This window comes from Limulus polyphemus, unplaced genomic scaffold, assembly GCF_000517525.1.
Source record: "Limulus polyphemus unplaced genomic scaffold, Limulus_polyphemus-2.1.2 Scaffold107, whole genome shotgun sequence".
NCBI classification, from domain to species: Eukaryota; Metazoa; Arthropoda; class Merostomata; order Xiphosura; family Limulidae; genus Limulus; species Limulus polyphemus.
This window is the reverse complement of record NW_013665717.1, coordinates 969767-994816: the sequence shown is the minus strand read 5'-3', so window position 1 is coordinate 994816 and position 25050 is coordinate 969767. Positions and strand designations below refer to the sequence as shown.

At 31.3% G+C, this 25050-nt stretch overlaps 1 protein-coding gene across 3 annotated transcripts in view; it reads right to left on the bottom strand.

The window, feature by feature from the left end:
- LOC106470801 (prodigiosin synthesizing transferase PigC-like) overlaps nt 1–25050 on the bottom strand; it is a 61545-nt gene that overhangs the window by 6152 nt on the left and 30343 nt on the right. For 2 of the 3 annotated variants that reach the window (XM_022400341.1, XM_022400351.1), the window contains exons 17-37: nt 24361–24425; nt 23933–24080; nt 22599–22716; nt 22178–22278; nt 21280–21351; nt 18707–18813; nt 17993–18065; nt 16669–16770; nt 15556–15726; nt 15174–15308; nt 13512–13596; nt 11066–11154; nt 10476–10538; nt 9865–9957; nt 9353–9412; nt 6234–6334; nt 5647–5710; nt 4872–5035; nt 3165–3243; nt 2582–2633; nt 327–403 (exon numbers count right to left, since the gene is read on the bottom strand). In XM_022400341.1, the coding sequence (XP_022256049.1) occupies nt 327–403; nt 2582–2633; nt 3165–3243; nt 4872–5035; nt 5647–5710; nt 6234–6334; nt 9353–9412; nt 9865–9957; nt 10476–10538; nt 11066–11154; nt 13512–13596; nt 15174–15308; nt 15556–15726; nt 16669–16770; nt 17993–18065; nt 18707–18813; nt 21280–21351; nt 22178–22278; nt 22599–22716; nt 23933–24080; nt 24361–24425 (2019 nt within the window). The remainder of the gene's footprint in view (nt 1–326; nt 404–2581; nt 2634–3164; nt 3244–4871; nt 5036–5646; nt 5711–6233; nt 6335–9352; nt 9413–9864; nt 9958–10475; nt 10539–11065; nt 11155–13511; nt 13597–15173; nt 15309–15555; nt 15727–16668; nt 16771–17992; nt 18066–18706; nt 18814–21279; nt 21352–22177; nt 22279–22598; nt 22717–23932; nt 24081–24360; nt 24426–25050) is intronic. The other variant, XM_022400346.1, reaches the window with a different exon arrangement.

The window sequence follows — 25050 nt, the reverse complement described above, 5'->3', positions numbered from 1 at the left end:
TTGTAACTATATGTATATTATAATATATATATTCTATATATTTTTTATTTTTTCATAGTTTTATGTAAATATAATATATATATTACTGTGAAGATAATTATCGAAGTCTTCAAATATAATTCCAGATATGCTTAATTATAAACCCCATGAAACATAGAAATAGATTCATTTAATTCATTATATATATATTTATTACTGTGAAGATAATTATCGAAGTCTTCAAATATAATTCAAGATAAACCACATGAAACATAGAAATAAATTCATTCAAATTAAAACTGGTCTCCTAAAGGGTCGGCTCTAGATAACGTTTTTGCTAAACTCACCTGTATATTCGAGGCCTCGGTAAGGTTTCTAGCTACACGAGCAACGCCCTTCACAACTCCTTGGCAAACTGTGACACCTGAGTTAGGCGTGAAAAGAAGCAGTTTATGATAGTGAGACATATATGTATAGGTAAAGAACCGGATCCGTAGAACAGAGATATATTGATAACATCAAGTTGTTCATAAAACTGTATCCAATAAAAGTTTCTTAATTTGTTCTTAACTTTGTAACTTATAATAAATAAACTACTCGAAAACACTAACCGGGCAACACTTGGAAGTTTTTTTTCTTCTTCTATAACTAAATGAACATTTGAATTGAAATTACAGTATATTTTAAGAGCACCGTTCACTAAATACACTTAATGAATCAGTTTTATAGACAATGTGTACCTAGTTATGACTCTCAAATTCAAAGTGGTTAGAGTTAGAGCGTGATTGAATCAACTGGACTTCAAGAGTCGTATTTGGCAGAAAATGTATTCGGTAGGGAGTATGCCATTCCTGATTGATAAAGTTTGTGCATGTGGAGCATATTATTGGCGAGTTTGAAATGGCGTTATGGAGTTTTTGTCGCATTCCTCAGTAAGGAAATGGCATTAATGTGCTTTGCATTCAAGAATGTCACAAAGATGTTCCACGTGATATAGGTCAAGTCTTTTTGATGATCAGTCAATAATCTATATGGTCTTTTGTTCAAGGTAATCCTTCACAATCCTTGCACCATGACACTGGATATTAACCGGCAGTAGAACAAAGCCCGGTTTCATTGCACTCACGAAAGATCCTACAACTTGGTTGAATTGCACATTAATATATCATTCAGTGGTAAAGATTTATTTGCAAGCTCATTCATATTGACACCTTCCTACACCCTAACTGAATCAGCACCGAAACTGCAATATTCAGCCATTATGCTGCACTGAAAAAATCATTTATCTTTGGTTCTCCAGATTATTGGAATAAAGTCATGAAACCCTGACTTATCTGAGAGAAGTACAGACGCCCACTGACATTGCTACAAACTCTGGCGATCTCGATAAGATTCTTGATAGTATTAAATGTTGCCCGTTTAATTTTTGATGTGGTAAACATTAACACATTTCAACCCAGTTACTTGTGGCATTAGAATCCTAATTCCTTATTTCTTAAACGCTTTAAAATCATTAACTGCAGTGACAAATAATACAACACCAATACAATACCAAAACTGGTATTATGAAAGATGTTTAGAAAATTGAACCTACATTTTTAAAAAAGACAAAGACGGTCGCGAATGGCTACATCATGTATTGATACGTTATGTTTTTAACGATAAATTACTGATTAACTTAGTAATATTATTTAAAATAATATATGAATTATACCGATTTTTTTTGCTTGTGCTACACCATTAATTAAAATTTTTATAGCATGCTTTATTGTAATAATTATAGGTTGGATTCGATATGTTTTATTCAATTAGTTTAACAATGTAAATATATATATATATTTATTTAACAAGGCAAGAAAAGACTGCAAGAAGAAAATGTAACACTTTGTAAGATCGTCAACGACAGCTTATTTTCAGCAGGCACAAAAAGTACTTTTCTTCTAATATGTTAAAAGTGAAAAATCAACTCACTTTACAATTGTAAATACTCATTCGTTTAATTTAATAAGTAAAATTAAATACCATAAAAATACTATTAAGCCATAAGTATTTTTTTATGATTTATGTTTTCGTGGGAGCGAAAAAAGTTACGTTTTTATATTATCAGTCAAGTATTGTTTGTTTGTTTGTAATTAAGCACAAAGCTACACATTGGGCTATCTGTGCACTGCCCACCACGGATATCGAAACCCGGATTCTAGCGTTGTAAGTGCCACTGGGGGGCATCAGTCAAGTAAATTACTGAAATCTGAAAATCAGCAGCCTGAGCATTGACTCCATTAAAGTGTTATAAGTGTATCATAAAACTGAGAAGTAAATACTCAACTGATTTCTTTTAAGAGAATAGTATCTCATTCCGAAATGCGATGAACATAATTACGTACTAACAATTTAATTGATTTACATAATACCAGATATTGGGAGACTAAGCAGAATCATGTTTGTAAACTTTCATTAATACCACCTGTCAGTAGAACTTAAGTTTAAAGTTACTTTATTTTTTAGAGTTTCAGATCTTGACAGATTCCTAAGAGTCTGGATGTTTACAATAAAGTAACTTTTTAGTTTATGCTTATGTACAAATAAATAATAATAACCATACCTCGTAGTTCTTGAAGAGATGAATAGACATTCACACATTCTTCTGCGATGACCTGTCAACCACAAAATGTATTAAAACGATTGATAAAAATGTTTCTGTGATTGAATACAAATGTGTATCAATACATAATTATTACCGTTTTGATTTTTACTAATAATTTTGTTTTGTCCTGTTTAAAGAGTAATTTTCCTTTGAATAAATACACATACCAGTGAAATTAACAAACTCTTGTTATATACTCTCATATAATCATTATTACTAAAAGGAATGCTATATATATATGCATGTGTGTTAAATTTACTAAACAAAGATATCAGAATTTTAAAAAGGCAAGTTTTTAACCTGCAAGAACGGAGATTTTGTGTGTGTGTGTGTCAAAGGCAAAACTAATACTTGATTCAATCTTCTCATGAAGCAAGAACTATTTGGATTTATTGATGAAATAAGTCTCTTATTCAAGAAAATTATTCTAAACTTTATTACTATTATTTTTTCAGGTGTTCATCAACAAGAAAACAATTAACTACAAGTTTTGCATTGCGACCGTTCTTTAAAGTAAAGAAGACGTGTTACTTTTACTTACTGGTTTGGGTTCACCAATCATAATTTCTGGAAAGATCATAGCATCCAATTTCTCGTGAAGTTTGCGTCTGCGAAAGGCACTGGTAATAAAAACAAAAGAACAGTCAGAGTAGGTAGTTAAATTCTAAGTTAAGAAATCTACCTGCAAACAGTTATATTGACAGTTAAATAATCCTAAACTTAATATTTTCGTCTTCAAACCTAATGATATACGTTTTATAGCATCATAGCCTAGTCTTTAACAGTAAAGTAAATATAAATTACACAACAATTCCTTAATAAGTTATTTACCTTTTTTAAAATCTTATAACAGTAAATAAGGGAATTGTGATTGTCTTTGTGTAAGTCAAAGACGCCATTTAGGTGTTTATATTTTTTAGTAATTATCATAAACATTTAAAATTTGTTGTTTCTGTTTGTTTTACTCAGTATCTGGCCTTGAGGTTAAAAGGGGTGAGTTTAGCTTACAAAAAAGCAAGTAATCTTAAGTTGACTTTGTGTGTTAATTATCTTAGTATAACTGATATTTTACATATTACAATGTAAAAAAGAATGTTTTAAATTGGGGGGTAAATACTAATGTCAACAAAATGAGAAAGATTTACTATTCCTTCAAAACCTTTTTGTATGTGATTTTTTTTAGTGTTTTTGGTGAAAGATACTATCAGTTACCCTGAAAATATAGCACTAAAGAAGCTTGTTTTTATACATGACATGTAAGAAATCCTAAATCGAACTCCGTTAAATGCTATACATGTTTCCCTTATTAAGGTGTTAATATCAATGGAATTCCCACCGAACTTTAATTGTATTGTTATTCTACTCTACTACAATAAATGCTTATATATTTTTTCAGACTTACATACCTTTATTTTATATGAATCCTTAATTTTCTTTATAATTTGTTTTGATTATTTAACTCTTTTTACATTAAATCTTCAAGCCACATGAAGCTAACAACTAGCGTTTATGTGGTCCGTATGTAAGGTATGTTTCGTTAATGTTACTATTATTAACAGTATTGGATAGAATGTCTAATATATCTTGTTTTATTATATTTACATTTTTATTATTATACATTTATAATAAAGTTTGTTTTGCACTGTTAGCTTAGTGTAGGGATTTAGGTCTAACCTAAATCTCCTAAGCTGGACGAGATATTATTGGAGTTACGACCGAAAATATCGTTAACAGCAAAGGCGTCTAACTCACAAAACAACGCATTATAATCTTTATAAGTAAGAACATAAGAAAAGTGTATTTAGTTACCTATATCCATTACCAGGTTTCTTTTTAATTTTGATCTAACTAGACAGCTTGCTCTGATGTGAAGTTAATATTAATTAGGATTTGATATATTGATCGCGTGCTTTTTATTTAATAATTCAGTGATTTTAACTTCGTAGTAAAAATCTGACGGCAATGCAACTTTATGTTTTTTCCTCTCAGACTTTTACATGAAGACTGTTATCACAACTGTGAAAATTAGTGTGTTTTTCTCAAATAAAACAAAGCATAGCGATGGGTATGTTTTTATTTATATTATAACAATACGCATGCAGATAAACAAACAAATATAAATACAGTGCCAACAATATGCAGTAACGTAAGATAAAGAACATGAGACTACATGGAACTATTCGAGTGATCATATTTTGCGAATTTTTAATGAATTACACTAAAATTTAAATTCATTAAGTAAACTTACGTTGAGAGTAAATGTGAAGACCTCGTTGTCAACAGCTCTCGGATCTCTTCATTAGTGAAGAAGTGAAGCAAGTCAGGTTCAGGAAGTCTTCCTTCTTTAACCATTAATTTTCCCAATAAACGATAACCCTTCCGAAAATTGTCCACGGATTTCACGAAAACAGACTAAACAGAATACCCAGATTAAACGTACAACAATTCTTAAACGTATTAAATCACCTATTATGCTATTTGTAGATTTTTAGAAGATTATCATGCGTAACATTTCAGTTCTTTTAATACACGACATTATTAACTAGAATGATGAAAAGATAGATATGTGTACATGTATGTTTCAGTGTTTATTTACTTTTACGTTTTAAAAGCATTCATTAATTCTCTTTTGAGAGATACATTTACCAAAAGTCTCGTGAATTCGTGGTAAAAAGGCAAAAACGCCCCCCAAAACCGCAAAACGCGAAATGCCAAACTGAAAATGTGTATGTACCCCTGCATGGACCTAATGAACCTTCTTGCCAATTTTGGTGAATATCCATCCAAACACTGAGAAGTGTTACATGGACAGACAACAGTCAGCACTATAATATTTATATAGATTTATTAGTGAGCGATTTTGTACTTCGAATATCGACGTAGGCTTATTACTTTATGATGTGTGTATATTAACACATTAAATCATAGGTTTTTCTTCTAGGTTGTTCTCTTTTTTTCTTCACAATCTTTCTGTTACTATTTCAGAAACTTTTTTTTAGTAAAGAAAGACCATGCAGACTAACCTTACTTGCTTCTCTAATGCTAACTCCCCGGCGTGCTTGAGAGACCAGAAAACGTAGGAACAATCTGAAATATATATATATATATATATATATAATAGCTTATGAAACACCTATAAAAATACTTTGTTGATCCAACCCGACATAAAACGACTTTGTAAATTTCGCTTGAAAATGAATATTACTGAGTATAAAAATATTTTAATTGAAAACATATATCTTAAACTACCTTAAGAAACCTTGCACCAATAATGAGTTTTTGACGAATAGCCTTATAGTGAAACAAAAATATTTTTCTAGTAACGGTATTTAATTTTAAAATATTCAGCGCTGTTTGGAATGAAAATTGTATTGATTTTCACAATTTCTTTTATACAACTTCACGTAAAACTATTTTATTTCAATTCCGAAATGGGTTAATGTTGGTAATAAGCAGCTACAAACTGTATTACTATTATTATTTCTTGTTAAAAACGTGAATTTTCTCCATTACTATTGCTTATTCGTTGTTTATTCGATTAATAAGCTAAGTTTTAATTGATGTTTTTGATGGTTTATGTAAACTAATTAGCTTTATATGAAATACTAACCGTGAAAACATTGCTGGTTTATACTTCAGCTGATCGATAGCTTCATCAATCGATACTTTCTGTTTAGCTGTGGGTATATGATGAACAGTTTTCATCATACCCTGTTATAAGAAGGTAAAAAAGAGAGATGTTACAACAGAATTGGAAAATTAAAACTTACAGTTTCCTGGCTGATATGTTTGAATTTTATTTTTTTTTAGCGAAATAAACATTTCAAGATTAAGCCTACAGTGTTAACCGTTAGTACTTATCACTCAAATTGTCTAACATGAAGTATTAAAACACTTTATGACATCTTATAGTTTTGAACTAGGGATTATGATATGCTCAGATAAGAACGTAACACATGATATAAATATACGACTTACATGCAAAATTAATTAAAACACTCCTGATTACTAAAAAGAAACTTATGTATTCTTAATACATATGTTAAATAATTTGAAATATAAGCTATTGTGAATTGTTATTATCTAATTCATTTTTAGTTCGCGGGATTATTGAAAATACTGTTACGTCTCCGTTTGTTAATTGATTTCCCGTAAATTCGTTCCGACGAAACTTTAGCGACACAAGTCCTAACTTAATAAAACTGGTTTATTCTTCCTGAATATAACTTCACGATACACTTGATTTCAACATTCACGCTAAAACAAACGCTATAACGAACGTTAACTTCAACGATACTTTCTCACTGCAGATCAATTACTCACTACCTACACACACATTACATTACCGTCACGTTGTCACCCTCTTTTATATACCAGCTACCCTATATCTCGGAAATGCTGGAGCATTCGCCAAAGTACAGGTTATTTCTAGAAAGTAGAGGGCGTGAGAATAGTCACGTGATCTCGATGACGCAACAATACCATCAGCGAATTTTAACTTTAAATTGGTTAACCATTATCTTAAGTTTTTAGAACAATCCATAAAGCCAGTGTAACCATATTTAGAGTTACAACCAGTTTTCAGTATGTTTTTGCTGGTAAGACGTAATCATTAAGTGCGGTAATACTTAACAGTAGGGATCGTAATGGGGAAAAAAATAGTGGCCATAAAAATCGCCCATTTAAAAACATCTTTAAAATGTCTGAACATGAACAATGTACTTATAAAACCGCCTAAATCGCTATATACATGTTTATAGAGTGAATCAAAATTTCACTATTTCAACGAATTTTCATCTGAGTAAGTGACTTTTTCGGACAAGCGTACAGGGAAAAATAACGAACCTTATCGCTTTAATTCTTTCATAGAACTCTTCCGTCTGGGGTCGGAATGATTCCTTTCTTGTACAGAAAAGAATACTAGTATATATATATATATATATATATATAAAGGATGATGCGCTATTTTGGGTATATACTTAGATTTAAGGGTAGGTTGGTAGAAGTTCTGATGAGTAATGAAATCGCCTCGGGTATACGTGTGCCCTACGTTTGGTATTGCTGGCGCACAAAAATATAGCTAATAAAAAAGAAACAAACAAGTATAATAAAAAAAAATTAAATTTTATAAAGAGAAGTATGGATCGATATGCGTATCCTAGCTAGATATAGTAATATAGAAAGTTTTAATGCTACAAAAAGTATTGAAACAAGAAAGTCAAAACTACAAAATTGACTTAAAATTAAAAAAAATATATCCCTACGTTGGCTCAGACTAACATAATTATTATGATTTGCCAAAGTAGGGAGAACATTTTAAAATTTTTAAGCAACTCAGGTTTTGTAGTTTTGAGGGTCGCGGGTTCGAATCCCCGTCCCACCAAACAGGCTCGCCCTTTCAGCCGTGGGGGCGTTATACTGTAACGGTCAATCCCACTACTCATTGCTAAAAGAGTAGTCCAAGAGTTGGCGGTGGATGGTGATGACTAGCTGCCTTCCCTCTAGTCTTTCACTGCTAAGCTAGGGACGGCTAGCGCAGATAGCCCTCGTATTGCTTTGCGCTACATTCAAACCAATCATACAAAGTTATATATTTTTTCTGCCCTATTATATTTTTAATTGATTCTTTTATACGTGTTTTGAAATTAAATTGATGAAGATTACACACGGAAATAAATAAAAATAAAACATTTGCTTATCGAAATACCCACAGTCCGCACAGACAGCCCAAACAAATTACAGATTCCTTTTCAATTTCACAAAAGAAATACAGATAGGCCCCTTATAACTGTGATTTGTATACAACATTAATGGTTTTTTTAAGTCCTTTTCAATCACCAATAGAGTAACCTAAAATTATTTAGTTACTTGAATAATGTTAAAACTCGTGCCTAAATAATTCTTTCACGTTATATACCGGATCAAGTATTTAATGGTTACATATACGTATATGTTACAAATTTCCTTTCAATTTCACCAAAGATAAAATTGACAGAAGAATCTGTGACGTAAAGGCCTAATGTTCTCTTTGATACTGGAAAAGGACTTAAAAACCCAAATAAACAAACAAGTTTTAAAATAGTTTGCCGAAAATTAAAATAGTGATGAAAGTTTAACAGAATTTAGGTTTTTATTAGTTCATTTTCTTACATTAAGTGTTTTTTTTGTTTTTTTGCTACGCCAACTCATCCAAAGCTGTTTCAAAGCCAAAAGAAAAGAAATCATTATACAAAGAATTATGACCACGAAAATCACAAACTACAATAAATTAGTGCAAGTTAGTTATTTGGCGCTTCAACATGTTTATCTATCAAAAGACACTTCGTGGTTAATTTATGTGGAACTGTTTGTTTGTTTGTTATGAATTTCGCGCATGGATACACGAGGGCTAACTGCGCTAGCCGACCCTAATTTAGTAGGGTCATCAGCTCGTCATCACCACCCACTCTTGGGCTACTAATTTTTTAACCACGAATAGTCTCATAATAACGCCCACACGGAGCAAGTTTGGTGTAACGGGGATTCGAACCCGCGACCCGCAGATTACGAGTCGAGCACCCTAACCACCTGGCCATGCCAGGCCTATGTTGAACTATATGCTATGTTTCTTACATATAATATATTTACATAAAGTAGACTAAAATTGTTAATCGCTTTATAACCTTTTAATTTATCATAAATCACTTTGCCCTAGTATGAAATCAAATCAAAATGATACTTTCTACTTACCTGCAATGTCTTCACTATACTCTCAGGATCTTCATTCCACGGCTTGATCAAGGAGTCCAACTACGCATACAGAAATATTCTTGAACAAATAAGTTAATTTATTAAACAACCTGTTTTTCAAAATTATATATATAACGCTAATTAAAAGCATTTCTTTTATAAGTACCTGTAGGTATTATTGTACGTATTTTCTTTTTAAGTTCATTGGGCATGAATGATTACACGATTGCAGCACACACGGAGTTGTTTAAGTTCTGGTGGTTATGTAAAATATATCAAAGGTTCAACACAACCCCTTCAGCAAGTCAGCCACTTAGAAAATTCACAACAAATTGCTGAATGTGTTTTATTTTATTTATTCATTTGCTTATTTTAATGGCCAAATACATTACTATCTTGTACTCATAAAGGAACTTTTTGTTGACTTTCGATAATGTGGTAATATTAATTGTGATTGTTAATAAGCAATTTCTAAGTAACGCGATTTTTCTCCAATGTAAATACATAAATACCTCTTTTAGACAACGATGTCCATGAGTTGAAACAAAATCTCGAAATTTGATTCCCACTGTGCCTTTATCTGTTCTCAACCACTGCAGCGCATCCTGTCGGAACATAATTGGATTAGTAAAATAACAAACTTTTGTCTTTCTAGGTTTAATGAGGGGGACAAAATCAACATATTCCATAATGATTATTTCTCGTGTACCAAAACGTTCAACATTGAGAGTGATTCATTCATTATTCAGCTCGAAAATATTTTGTATAATTTGTGAAATCAAAAACATTCATTTAATCTGAGCATTTATTTTTCTCTAAAAACAGCTAAAAATCGATTTAGTTCAAATCAGAGGTGAACCTTAGCAAGTGTCGCGAATGACAAAAATGAATAGCGCGGGAGTTTGCATTGACCAAAACTAAATGTTGACATACTTAAATGTATAAAATTTACTTTACATAATCGCTAAAACAAATTTAAAATAACTAAACAATTTCACAGACTCTCCGTTATTGTAGTAAAAACGATCAAAATAAGAAAATAAAATCAGCCTCAAATTATATGTATGTAAAAATATAATTTGTTGTGATTTGAATTTCAAGAACAAAAAAAAGGTGAACTAACTTGGCTCTCCATAGCTTCAAATGTGTCTGAAAAACCGGATTTATAAACCTCAGTTGCCAGTTCCTGAGGAATCGGGTGAAAAAGAGAAAAACAAAGAATATTGCAAATGAATCTCACATCACAGGATTTCATAGAGCTCAGGGTATGTCATAAAGTACAAAAAAATTATATCATAAATTCGAGATAACAAATAATACGACATTTGTACGTTTGTAACTATGCAAAATGTAAAAACGTCAAACAGTTAGTAAGTACTTATTTCTCCCTTAGTTTAAGCAATAATTTAGACTTGTTGAAAAGCAAATACTTTGTTGTAAAGATATTTAACGGAAATGATTAAAAAAACATCTATATAAGACAAACATTTCCATCGTTCCTTCGCTGCTTTCAAAGTAAAAAACAACAAATTGTAAAGGTATATAAAATGGAAACTTTGTTATGTATTATGAAATGCGTTGAAAAAAAAATGACGTCAAATTACAAAGTGAAAGATTTTTTTTTCCATCAAAGCTCAGTTGTCCTGCTTAGTTCAAGGTTTCGAGTTTTATCTCCAAGTTCGAATGTAAACTTATGTTAAAGTTCAGTATTACCTGAATCTGTATCGGAACGTTAGCACTTTCAACATTCTTCCCGACAGAAATAAGGTTCGCCATGTCTTTTAACAGTTCTCCAATGTTTTCTGGAATCAAAAACAAGTTGCGTTTGCAGTAAATATATGTGTTGATAATAAGTCAAGTAAGAGATTAATGAATAAAAAAGCTACATATACCGAAAACAGGGATTTTTCAGAATTGTAAGGCACAAGCAACATAAAAAACAGTGTCAACTTAAATTGTCATTACTCTTATACCAACACTAATTTCATAATAATCTAATTCATAAATGATGTATCCTGATTGGTCAATAGTACATTTATGGACTTACAATCCTAAAAATCCAGAGTTCGATACCTCATGGTGGAGAAAGCAGAGATAACCCATTGCGTAGCTTTACACTAAAACAACAATGACAGTATATATGATAAAAATTCACTTTTTTTTCCTTAGGCTCAAAGGATGATAATTTACTTATCTTTATTATCGCAATTAGTACAAGGTTTGTATGTACACATACGTGAATATAGTTAAATAATGTGGTCTTCTGATCACTCATTTGATTGAAATAACTCACGAACTTGAATTACAATGAAAGTAAAATGTATAGTGGCATTGCTATTTTCATCTTGAAAGACACTTTATGTGCACATGAGCTAACCAATTGGAGAACAGTAAGTGAGAAGCACCTCCCACCCCGGGTATTATTTGGCTTTAAGAATCGAATAACGGGACTGACTGCCATTTTCATATCGCTCTAATAGCTGAAAGTGTGGACTGTGCTCAGGGGCATCGAGACCTTCTGATTCACAGTTTAGCATGTTAACCACTAAGACACGCCCATCTCCAAAGAAAAAACAACAACAACAACATATAGATAAATACGGTGACGAGGAACCCACTTTGAGACTAATAATGGCTGGAGACGGCTTGAATGGGAATTGAAGAAAAAACATTTTAAAGTTTTTCTTCATTACCCATTTAAGCCGTCTCCAACCATTATATAGATAAATAGTTTTTGTATAGGTCTTAATAAAGATAATGTTTGACAGATTTATGTGCTTAACCACTCATTCCTTGTGTATGTAACTCATTTTGGTCAAGCTTATAATAATAACGTTTGAAGAAAATATTAGAAAACTTTATATTTTTTAACACATCCTCACCCATTTACAACTTAATATGAGTTCATATCGATGAACGAGAGTTGTAAACTTAACATAGAATTATCTCTGATGGTACTTTTATTAAAATCCTAAATTCCTTCTTTAGATCTTTAAAATGATTTTTCATTTAACATTTCATGAAACTCCACCGTAGTAAATCGTGACAAGAATTACGAAAAATATTTACTTGTCTTCCAGTAGGTCCAAGGAATACTTAAATGGGAACTTTGGGGCATAATTTAATTATTTATATTTATTAGAATTAGAATTATGTTTGTATGTTACATTTATTAACAGAGTCACAGGTTCGAATCCAGACAGGTTGTAACACTGCAGAATGATGTGCCTCCTTAAAAAAAATTCTAATGTTGAGAAATAATAAGTTAGTCCAGTTTGTAGATTTATTGACGTTGTTGTTAAACACGACTCTTTTTTTTTAAAAGAAATATTGATATCACGAAACTTGTTTTTTTATTATCAGTAATTAAACTGCTCCTCACTACGAACTATTAACACTATTTAGAGTTTACGAGTTCAATATAAATATTTTTACTCAAATATTCTAATTGAAATTGTTTAATTTAATAAAACTTAAACTTTCTATTCTGAATTCATATTTTTTTTTATTTATTTGAATCAATTTTATATGGCGTTATATACATTATAATTCATTATAAGTGTACGTGGACAAAATTCAGAAGCTCACCATTAATTTACAAAACAAATTCTATTCTGAAAGTTTGACTAATAAGCTTATTAAACGTAGCGGTATGTAAAATGCTTTAATTAACGAAATAAAAAATAGTCATTATATCATGACTTTTGCAGAACTATAGTCACTACGTCTAATTTTTAAGAAGGTTAAGAAGACAGTGTATAATTAATCTTCCATTAATATTATATAGCTAGTAAGTGTAATTTATTTAATATATCATTATATAGCATATTATAAACTCATTACTTATGTTAAATCTGGTGAATATTTTATACATATTTCTCATTAAGAAATTGATCTTTTTTTATTCGTTCTTTGCAGGTGACTACTGACGATTCATCAATAATTGACTGTAAGGTTAGAATACGGGAATAAAAAATGTTTACGTTATCAACAATACAACAACGAAATAAGTGTTTTATAGTGGTCTGGTATTTCTACAAAAATAAACAAACAGGCTTAACTATCTCATAACTATAAAGTACACAGAAGTGCTTTTATAGTGTATGTATGGAAACATACATACTACACACGTTTTTACCAGAAAAGTATAAGTAATTACCTTTATAACTATCAATTATTTGACCAAACAATAAAGTGTTCATCACTGAGGAAAACGTGGAAACAACATCGTGAACGAGTGTAACCTGAAATAAATAAAACAAATATCTTTAATAAATAACATCTAATAACACAGGCCTGCGATGGTTTTATTGTCTTGAAATGTTTATATGTTCTATAGTAATTCCTGTACGCTGAATCCGAAAATGATATCCATTTTTCTCAATCACGTAGAGATTTTTCATAAAATGTCATAACGCAATACATAAAAGAGAGGCCGCAATACGTAATTTTTAGACTGAAAGATGTAGACTTCACACAATAAATCAGGAGGAATAAGAATGTATATTCGTTTGACATCAATGTTCTTCCCCTTTTCTTCAGTTTGTTTGTATTTTTGTTAACAAACATAATAATAACAAATGTTCATTGTTGTAAAGATGTAGACTTCACACAATAAATCAGGAGGAATAAGAATGTATATTCGTTTGACATCAATGTTCTTCCCCTTTTCTTCAGTTTGTTTGTATTTTTGTTAACAAACATAATAATAACAAATGTTCATTGTTGTAAACGAAATAATAATTTGACCTAAGTAAGAATTATTTCTTCCCGGTTTGTAAAAAATCCTTATGTGATAGAAAAAAATGAATATTATTTTCGAAATCTGCGTAGCTGAATTATAGGAGATCCTTTATTAAAACCAAAACAACTTTTATGAAGTTTACATTCTCAGGCCTGTGTAATAAGTTTGTTTTACCTTAAAGGCAAAGAATGTTTCAAAAATGTTCAGAACTTAACTCGTGTATTCACTGCATCTACTTGAGTGCACTATATATATTAAGTCATTTTTTTATTTGATCATAGTTAGCTCATCAGCGGAAAGAATACTCTGCTTTTCATGAATTCAAGTTTTTTCAAATGAAAAATCTATTTATGATAATTTTATAAAAATCTCATCAAAACAACATTGCCTCGACAAGGTACGTAGCTTGCAAAATTAGGTATTCACAAAAACTGTTGTCTAGTCTCACCTCTATCAGATCTGTATGGTGTAATCCTAGGTACTCACAAAACATTATTGTCTAGTCTTACCTCTATCAGGTCTGTAAGATGCAATCTCAGATATTCACAAAAAAATATTGTCTAGCCTTACCTCTATCCGGTCTGTAAAATGCAATCTTAGGTATTCACAAAAAATTATTGTCTAGCCTTACCTCTATCAGGTCTGTAAGGTGCAATCTCAGGTATTCACAAAAACTATATATATTGTCTAGTCCCACTTCTATCAGGTCTGTAAGATGCAATCTTAGGTATTCACAAAAAATTATTGTCTAGCCTTACCTCTATCAGGTCTGTATGGTGTAATCCTAGGTGTTCACAAAACATTATTGTCTAGTGTTACCTCTATCAGGTCTGTAAGGTGCAATCTCAGGTATTCACAAAAACTATATATATATATTGTCTAGTCCCACTTCTATCAGGTTTGTATGGTGCAGTCTTAGGTATTCACAAAACATTATTGTCTAGCCTTACCTCTATCAGGTCTGTAAGGTGCAATCTCAGGTATTCACAAAAACTATATATATTGTCTACTCCCACTTCTATCAGGTCTGTAAGATGCAATCTTAGGTATTCACAAAAAATTATTGTCTAGCCTTACCTCTATCAGGTCTGTAAGGTGCAAGGTTAAATATTCATACAAGGTCTTAGATGATTTCATAACTTCCGGAGGAAGTCGAAAATTCAAAACTTTCTGCTTGACATTTTCCACTGATCTCTCGGGACAGATTGCATCCTGTAATGAAAGATAATACTAAGTTATCCCCGTTATTTAAAATTAAAATAAGTATTGGCTTGTACCTTCTAAACCGTGTAAAAAAAAAAAGAATTTCATTTTCTTTCTTTCACACCCGGATATAAAGTATTAGAAAGTTTTTGTAAACTACTTAGGTTTGTATCATGAAATTTTTATAGAGGCCAGCGATCACGTAGTTACGTCAGAACGTATATAAAATTACTCTTGTTATAACACATGTACTTACCACCATTATATACAACAACGTTTTCCATTTAACTGTCTTTGGAAGGTAACCAAATCGATGAATTACTCTCTGCCTGATCTGCTCTCGTTCTTCCAAAAATCTACCAAACATAGACAGCTCCCACGCTCGTGAGATCAGACTGTCTTCTTCTTCTACTTCTTTCATAATAGTCTGGTTTAACACAGATTTAATTAGATGAAGTATATGTTTTTTTTTCAGAAATAAACACGTGCTTTAATCTACTCTTCTTAATGTCTACTCAAAATTACATATTCCATACATAGCCAATAAAAGAAGATTAGTTAAATCACAAACACAGTTGTTTTTATCTTACTTGAAGACTAGAATATGACCATAAGTATGAATCAGTAACATAATTTTACACTCTTCAGTGAATAACATGAACTCAGATTATATTAAATGTAATTAATAACAAATATTTATTGATTCAGTTAAGTTTTATTTCCATTTTGTCTCACTTGGATTCATATTTAAAACAGAAACTCAGTAGAAGCTCTGGGAAAAAAATATAATTATTTTGGTAGAAGTATAAATAGATAAATAGACATATGTTTAAGAAAGAGTTTAACATCTTTCTAGACAAAACGCAACCAAGGTAGACACTTTCACTAAAACATACTGTGAACTGCTCCATAACAAATCAGTTCTTGAAATAACAGTTATGTATTTGTTTTGTTAAAGAAACGATTCGTATGATTTAATTCCTCAAAGCTGTTCTTGGGAATAGATTACATACTAAATTTACCTGTTTTGAAGTGTTTGTTCTAAATAATAACATAGATGTCGTTGTGTGTGTTTACGACCACCTTGAAACTTTATAAAACTTTTTATTCAATTAGAAGAAAAGTTAAGCGAAACACATAAAGTGAACACGTGATATAAAGATGTTTTCGCGAAGTGAAATTTTATTGTGGTGTTCTGATGCAAAACATTAAAGTAAAATATTTTTTTTGTGTCAAATCATGGATAACTAGATTTTTGTCATAACGCGTAATTAGAAAAACTTGGTGAGATTGAACCACTTGTTTTTTTTAGTGTTCATTACTAGTCATAAATTATCTAAAATTGGACTTCGTAACAAAGTACACTTACCTCTTCAATAGCAAACATGCTATGATTGTGAGACATGATGTGATCAGAGCAGAAAAGTGGAATGAATGGGTGCCATGAACCTCGCCTGTGGTGCAAATGTAACTGAACAAAAAGAACACTATATGTTAATTCTCAAGTGTTGTTAACGAGATTTATTCTGGGTTTAACAGCACCCAATTTCCGAGTAATCATGTAGTTGCTCTAAAGATGCTAGAATCAAACAAGTTCATGCAATAACTACACACACTTACATTCACACACAAACGCACATTGTTGTGTGATGCTGATCTAAACCTCTTATGTTCTTTCAAACAATATTTATCCTAAGTCAAAAAACATCCAAAATGATGGTTCCATTTTATCAAAAAAATTAAATATTCAAATAAGCCTTCTTGCAAATGCACTATTTAAAAAATCCTAATTAATAGTTTACTAAAAAAGTGCAAATATGTGTTTGTATATTTTAGTCAAGAAAAAAGTTCTTAATATAGACTTGAGGCAATATTTTTTATATGTACAGCACTGAAATCTATACCTGAAATTTTATCCTCTCTCTGTGATTCTAATTACAAATTGAACAGACTGAACGTCAAACAGTAGAATTATAGCCAAATTTAAGAGTGAATATTACAAATGTATACTTCACCTCAGTGTTCTTATTGTAAACTGTGTCGGCTTGTTTTGTTATTTTGAAACCAGATTACAAGCAAAAGCACTTAATCAAAATGTTTCATGCATTTGCTCCTAGGACATGTCTTTTCTTGATAATCATAAAAATTAGAGCTAATATTGCACGCATTATATACATCTAACCTTAGTATATCCAGCTTTTAAATGAAAAGTTTATGACTTGATATTTACTCGGCTTGCATCAATGTGTAATTCTTTAGTAACTTTCAGTTAGTTTCTAGTCATTACAGTTTACATACTAATTATTCAATTGAAGGAATCTTTACTACTAAAATTATAGCTTTATGTATTAAAGTATTTCTTGTTCTACGTGATGCTAACGTGAAAAAGATACTGAAAAACAATATTATTAGGGATGCCAAACTTTAAAGGCAAAATCTGTTTGAAGTTGTTATGCTAGTATGACAAAATCGTTTTAAGGACATAAGTTTAGTGTAAAATTGAAACTTTTAAGATTGAATAGACAATAAAACCGTACAGGATGACACTACAACACTAGGGTAATTGTGATACCTAAACAGTCTATTTCCTAATTTAATCAACTCCGATAAAGTAAGATATTTTCTAAATATCAATGAGTTTTTTTTATAAACAGAAATATTACAAGAACTAATAAAAATAAGCATTAGCTCACCATGAACGCCGACCTTAGAGTAATATATGTTGTAGTTAAGCACAATGGCGACGTAGCCCCTGGCATAACTTCCCTGTAAGTGACAAAAAAATAGCAACAACCTCTCAAATTAATATACTGGTTATGACGATTTTAAATAATTGAAGTAAATGTTAGATCATGACTTTGTCGACTAGTAAAATAACTTAAAAACAGAATATCAGCGATTCTTTTTGTTTTTTGAAAAGCGATTCTCATTTTGAACGTGAAACAAAATAATCATGATAAAAATGCTCTACCTCACCAACATATCACATATATTTCACCTTCTACTTTATTGTTGGTTTCACATATATATATTCTTCTTTTTTTTTCGAAAAATCTAGGTTTTGGTATGAATCGGTTCCATTTTTATTTATGAAGCAACGAAAGTCTGAATCTCTATCGTGTTAGTTCTCAATTTTTAAGATTGCTTTTGTTGATCAGATAAATATAATAATTAGACGGTACTTTTTTTAAGATTCAAAAGCTGATTTAGTTTTCACTTTTAAGCAATTGTAAACTGATAAAAATGTCAAGTTTCAATAAGCATACTTTGATTTCCCAACTTAGATCTATATATTTTCCTATAAAGCTAGATATTCAAGACAACTGTGTTCCTTTTTTTTTAAATGATAAACTTTTATATGAAAATATTTTCATTTTTTATTTGCAATATTATTGTACCAAACTTACCCAAGGTTCGCTATACTTAAATACTCATTTTCTGTTGGTAACCCTGTATCTAAGCCATGCACCAGTTCGTAATCAGTGAACTTGTCTTCTGTGGTTACAGGACGAGCCTATATATATATATAGAACATTCTAGATGCCACTTATAATAAGTTGGAAAATATATTAACTGAGATTAAATTAAGAAGTCAAATGTTGAATCGATAGTGGAATTTTAAAGTCCGTCATTGAGTCAAATTGTAGTAGTAAATTTTGAATCACGTTTTAACATTCAACAGTGTCTTAATCTTAAAACTTCAAAAACAAACTGATGGTCGTGAGAAAATATCATTTTTGGTACCGTGTCTTATATTTAAGATTATAGTAAAATATTTATATTTTCTCCGTTTCTCACAGATTTTTTTAAACTATAAAAAACAATGACTGACTAGTAAGTGCATTTGCTAAGGAAGCTTAAATTATAAACAGTTTGGACGTGATCCAAGATAAATTAGACGCTAGAGAGTTATATGGTTTCTTCAGATCATTAGCTTATAGTATTTTGATATATATTAGACGTTTTTGGAATAAAAAACATAATTTATGTTCATAGTATTAACACTTACAAAATCATCTTAAATCTATTTAAGCTTTTTATATAAAAATGGAAAGCATTAACTGTAACTGACCCAGTTAAACTGCCTGTAAATTTCCAGACGCATTTTGTGAAACAATTTCGTAAACTCAAACTGTTTAAAAAGTCTAAAATATTGGTTTTCAAATAAATGCTATAATAGTTCACATATTGGAAATCGAATGAGCGAACCTAGTGGTTAGCGTACATAGAGTGTAAATCTGAGGGCTCATGGTTCGCGTCTCGCTGACCCAAAACCCGCGCTTCGTACTTTGGGGCCAATTGATGCGATATAAGAGTGATTGTCCAATTGCCATGTTTGGTTAGATAAAAATAGCCCAAGAGTTGGTAGTGTATGCTATTGATTAGCTGTCTATCAGTCTAAAATTAAGTTTGTGCAAGAATCCCAAACAAACAAATTTACAGAATCATTAACTTATGCATATATTATACCTACCCCGTAATTACAGAATCGATTTTGTTATTCAATATTATTTCACTTACTTAACTAGCCTTATGTTTTCAAACATATGAAATTAAGCTCAATATATTTTTAATAATTAAAAGATAAGACTCAATGCTTATTTTACTTTTCCTTACATTTTTCACGTTTTCGACTTTTTCCTGAACATAATCATTTCTCCTTTAGCAACTAAGCCTGAGAAATTATAATTCTAAAAATGGGGTTCCTATACCCGTGATGGGTACAGCACAGATATCCCATTGTGTAGGTTTGTGCTCAATAAAAAAATAAACAAAAATTTACAATAAAAATCCCTAAAATATATATTTTCACATTTGCGGAAATATTTACCATGATTTTGTTTGTTTGTTTTGTTGTTAAGCATAAAAATGCACAATGGACTGTCTATAGCATGCCCATTACGGGTAACAAAACCCGGTTTTTAGGGTTATGTACCTTCGTATTTACCACTGAGCCATTAGGGAGCTATTTACAACCACTTCCATGGTTTGTTTTATGGTCTTATAGACTTAGTCTTGTTTAAAGGCATCATCGAATTTTATATAGTATATTCTTTGTCCTGCTTACTGAACCTCTGTCCTATTTCAGTTGCATTTCATTCACCCTGTATTTTTATGATAGTTGATTTTGAAATACCCATAACATTATTGTTTCTTGAGGTGTATTATAACCATTTCAAATACTACTTTCTTTTGTGTTTGATTTAACCCTTTAACGACCAGGCATTTTGCGTTTCAAGGAAACAGAAGAAATTTAGAAATTTGGGGAAATACCAAAAACTTTATATTTGATTGATATTTGTTTGTTTGTTTGTAACTAAGCACAAAGCAACACAATGGGCTATCTGCGCTCTGCCCACCAAGGGTATCAAAACCCGGATTCTAGCGTTGTAAGTCCGCAGACATACCGCTATGCCACTGGAGGGGGGGGGCATTTGATTGATATGTCAATGGTTAGTGGGGAAAAAACCCTTATCAAGGTGCTCCAGTATTGTCTCTGAGAATACAACTAGCAGGCATATCAAGTAGGGCCTGTCATAGACTGGTAATTACGGTGCTGGACACGCAATATTCAGGTCGCTGGATTTAAACCCGTTGCCGAACATGCTCCCCCTTTCAGCTGTGGGGGGGGGGGGCTTTATAGTGCAACGGTCAATCGCACTATTCGTTGGTAAAGAGTAGCCTATGAGTTGGAGGTTTAACTGCCTCCCCTCTAGCCTATCACTTCAAAATTAGGAACGGCTAGCAGGGTTAGCTCTCGTGCAATTTTGTACGAAATTCAACAAACAAACACACAAACGTACCAAGTGCAATCATGTGGTAAGTAAGGGGTTAAAATAATAAGCATATTAATTATTAAGGTAAATGAAGTTAACCCTAGGATTCATGGACAACATAATATACACAAATGTACAGTAGAGGCTGGGTCCAAGAGACCTCCCTCTTATGCGTCCTAGTGTTAAATTCGAAAAAATCTTACCTGAAGTAGAAAGAAATTGTTGTTACTGATAGCCCATTCAATGTCACGTGAAGAACCAAATGCCAATTCTACCTAATAACGAAAAGAAATAATTTGAAAAATCTTTCATAGCAGTTCTAACAAATTATGCAACTCAAAATGCGTTTTTTTCCTAACAATATATATATATATACAAGTGAAATATCGACGTCACTTTATTTCCAAATATAACATATTATTTGATTAATATTTTATTTTTATTAATATTGATAAACATCAATAAATACTGTAAGTTTTATTGTTCTGCGAAACCAATAAGTTTTTGCTTATTATGATATTAACAAATTACTTATATTCATATTAAAATTTCACTTTAAGATTTTAAATAATAGCATATTTCAAAAAAAGTTTTAATTCCTTCTTTTTCAATTTTCAATTATGCACTGTTCCGTCTTTTCTCAATTGATAACTCTCAAAAATTAATCATGGCCAGGTGGTTAGGGCGTTCCACTCGCAATCTGAGGGTCGCGAGTTCGAATCCCCGTCCCACCAAACATGCTCGCCCTTTCAGCCGTGGGGGCGTTATAATGTTACGTTCAATCCCACTATTCGTTGGTAAAAAAGTAGCCCAAGAGTTGGCGGTGGGTAGTGATGACTAGCTGCCTTCTCCCTAGTCTTTCACTGCTAAATTAGGGACGGATAGCGCAGATAGCCCTCGTGTAGCTTTGCGCGAAAATTCAAAAAGCAAACAAACAAACTTTCAAAAATTAGTTATTAACAAAGTATGAACTGATACGACCAGTCTTTGTTAATTGAGCTTTGAAATACGTTTTTATTTTATAAGAATAAACAAATAGAAACTCGTTATGGGCAAGTTTTTTTTATAAATTTTCAGATAGAACAACAAAATTAAACTCACTAAAATACCCAGTTTTCCAAGTGTCTCAACTTTTTCTTTCGAAAGGCACCACTCAGATGAGACCGTCTTCGTTGTAGCTTCTTTTTTCGTTCCACTTTCTTCTGTGTGTAAGTTAAACACATTCAAAAGTTTAATAATAAAAAAACGTATTTTATGTTCAGTAGTGAAGCAACTGGACAATGTAAAGACAACTTAAAACATCTCGTAAAAATAAGAAAGTTTCATTAACTCTAATCAAAAACGGATTAAATTGTTTTATCACATGTTTCTTGTAGGTAGCAAATTTAATCATATTCTTACGATGTAAAAAAAATTACTGAAAACTTTTCAAGACAACTGCAAAACGTAATACAGTGTTCTTAATACTTTGATCTTTCACTCAATTTTTAGAAACTGTGAAAAAATCCAGAAACACACTAACCCGTCATTTTGAATATTGTCCCCTTTTTTCCCAGAATACGATCGTGAAGAATAACGTCTGCTTCGCCAAATTTCCGTAAAGTGTATGTGTCAGGTTCCGAAGCTGCGGACACCACAGACTACATAAATTATAAAAATGACTTTGAAATTTCGTAGAAATAAACCAGAAGACAGCAGAGCTTAGAATGAGAAGCTAATCTCTCACACCAATACAGTGTCCTGCACATCCTGCTCGCTGCTACAAACACATTCTATCAAAGTCAACTGCAACTTTTTTTCCAATGCCACTTATATTCGTAAGTTATTTGAGTTTTGGTTTAACGATGATGATAGTACTGTGATAATAATGCACTAATAGGTAACACTAATGCACTAATAGGTAACACTAATGTCTAAATAATGTCTAATAACAAGTGACAACGCAGTAAAACAAGAGTGAATACTGTATTATAAAAATATGAAGTATATATAATGATATAAACTATTTAGTTCAGTACTCTTTCTAATTGTTTTAGTGCGATTAAACAGGGCTCAAAATGAAACTAGATATACCACGTTAATATAATTATATGAAGAAAGTAATAAAATATTTGTTAAAGCTGCTACAGGGGAACAGCTTTCACATATTTAGAAACATTAAAATACCAATAAAGATAAACAAATTAAAATACTCAAAATACCAACGTCTTTAAGTACACAATTTAAAAACTATTCTGAGACGGAGCAATTCCTGTTACTGATGCTTGCAGAATATTATTTGTACAAGGGAAACATACAAAAGTGTTACGTTTATTTTAATTTTCTTTATTATATGTGAGTTAGTGTGAGAAAAAAAAACACAGTACAATGGAAAACAAATGGGAAATTTCTCTTGAGACACGAATTCTGTTTAAGAACTATTTTTAGTAAGATTACTTATCGTCAAAGAAATGTGTATAGCTAATTTACCCCTTTTACTCATTACTTTTACTTTTTACTCCTGCTTTTGTATGATCTGTTAACAATGCAATGTAGCCACTACACCAACAAAAATTACTGTATTACTGAACCTTAAAAGCTTCACCTGCAAGCTTCTCATAATGTGTTCATAATTCAAACTTTCATTGCTTACTTTCCTTGTCTAATTTAGGCAAATCTGTTTTATGAAATGGCTTAAATATATTTTCAAATTCGATGTTAACCCTAAACATTGAAACTTTCTAGATACCTAGAGAAGACATCTTGACGAATATGTTTATTTTTTGTTACAGAATATTTAATTTTTTCTACTCTTTGGTAAACTGAAAATAATTACAAATTAGGTATCCTAGAAAAATTAGCATTATTCCCATTTACCTCCCCTAGCCCAAAGTTAGCAGAGACAGAGATATAGGACGGGTGTCCTGTGACCGGATGAACAGTAAACATCACTCCAGCCACTTCAGATGGCACCATCTCCTGAATGACCACTGCCATGTCAGCTTCCACTGATTGTCCATTCTGCCTAAAAAGAGATGTGTACAATCACAATAACAAATGTCTAGAAAATGTATCAAGTATATGAATAACTTACCATTTAATAGCTCAAAATCAAAGAGACATACAGTGTTATCAGATTATCACGTTTTGAAAAATTTGCAAAAACATAAACCTGAAATTTCCAAAAAAGGTGTTAACTCGTGCACAAGATTACATTAGTGAATATTTAAGTCCAGGACAATGGGTTATAGAAATGTAGCATCAACGTCAAAGGTACAATCTAAGTAAGTATTTAATACACTAACTTGCGATATTGTACAGCTGTAAATGTCACAGAAGAAGCCCAACTTCGTTCAATAGCTGTGTGGATCTACAGATTAAAAATAATAATATGAATTATTTAAGTATTACACTGTGTTACGGGTATATCCATATAATAATGCAGGAGGTGTTACATATTTGTAAATTAGAAAACGCTCAAAATGTGTTACTTATAGCAAACACACACACACACATACATATTTACTTTGTGATAAATGCGTTATCTCTTGCCCTCTCCGATCTGCCCTTTGTAACCCTTTGTCCTCTGGGATCTGCCTTTTGTAACCCTTCGTCCTCTGGGATCTGCCCTTCACTATCACGTTCCTTTAGTAATCTTTATCAATTTTATGATCATGATATGTTATACGTCATTATCAGAGTCACCGTTCGTTTCATGGAACCCATGTTATTCTGAAGTTATCGAGGACACTATGTGATGGATTTATTATTATATATTTATTTTAATATTGATTTTTGCTTGAATTAAATTTATATTTACAAATGTACATAACTTATACTGTTAAATATGTATTGCGAAACTTCTGCCTATTCTCTAAAGTTGTAGAAGGTTCTCGAGTGTAAGAATCAACTCTAGTGTAGCGTGTCAGTATTGTTACGTAGTCTGAATGTTCGAGAAACTCTCCACACGCCGATAAATATAACCAACGTGACGC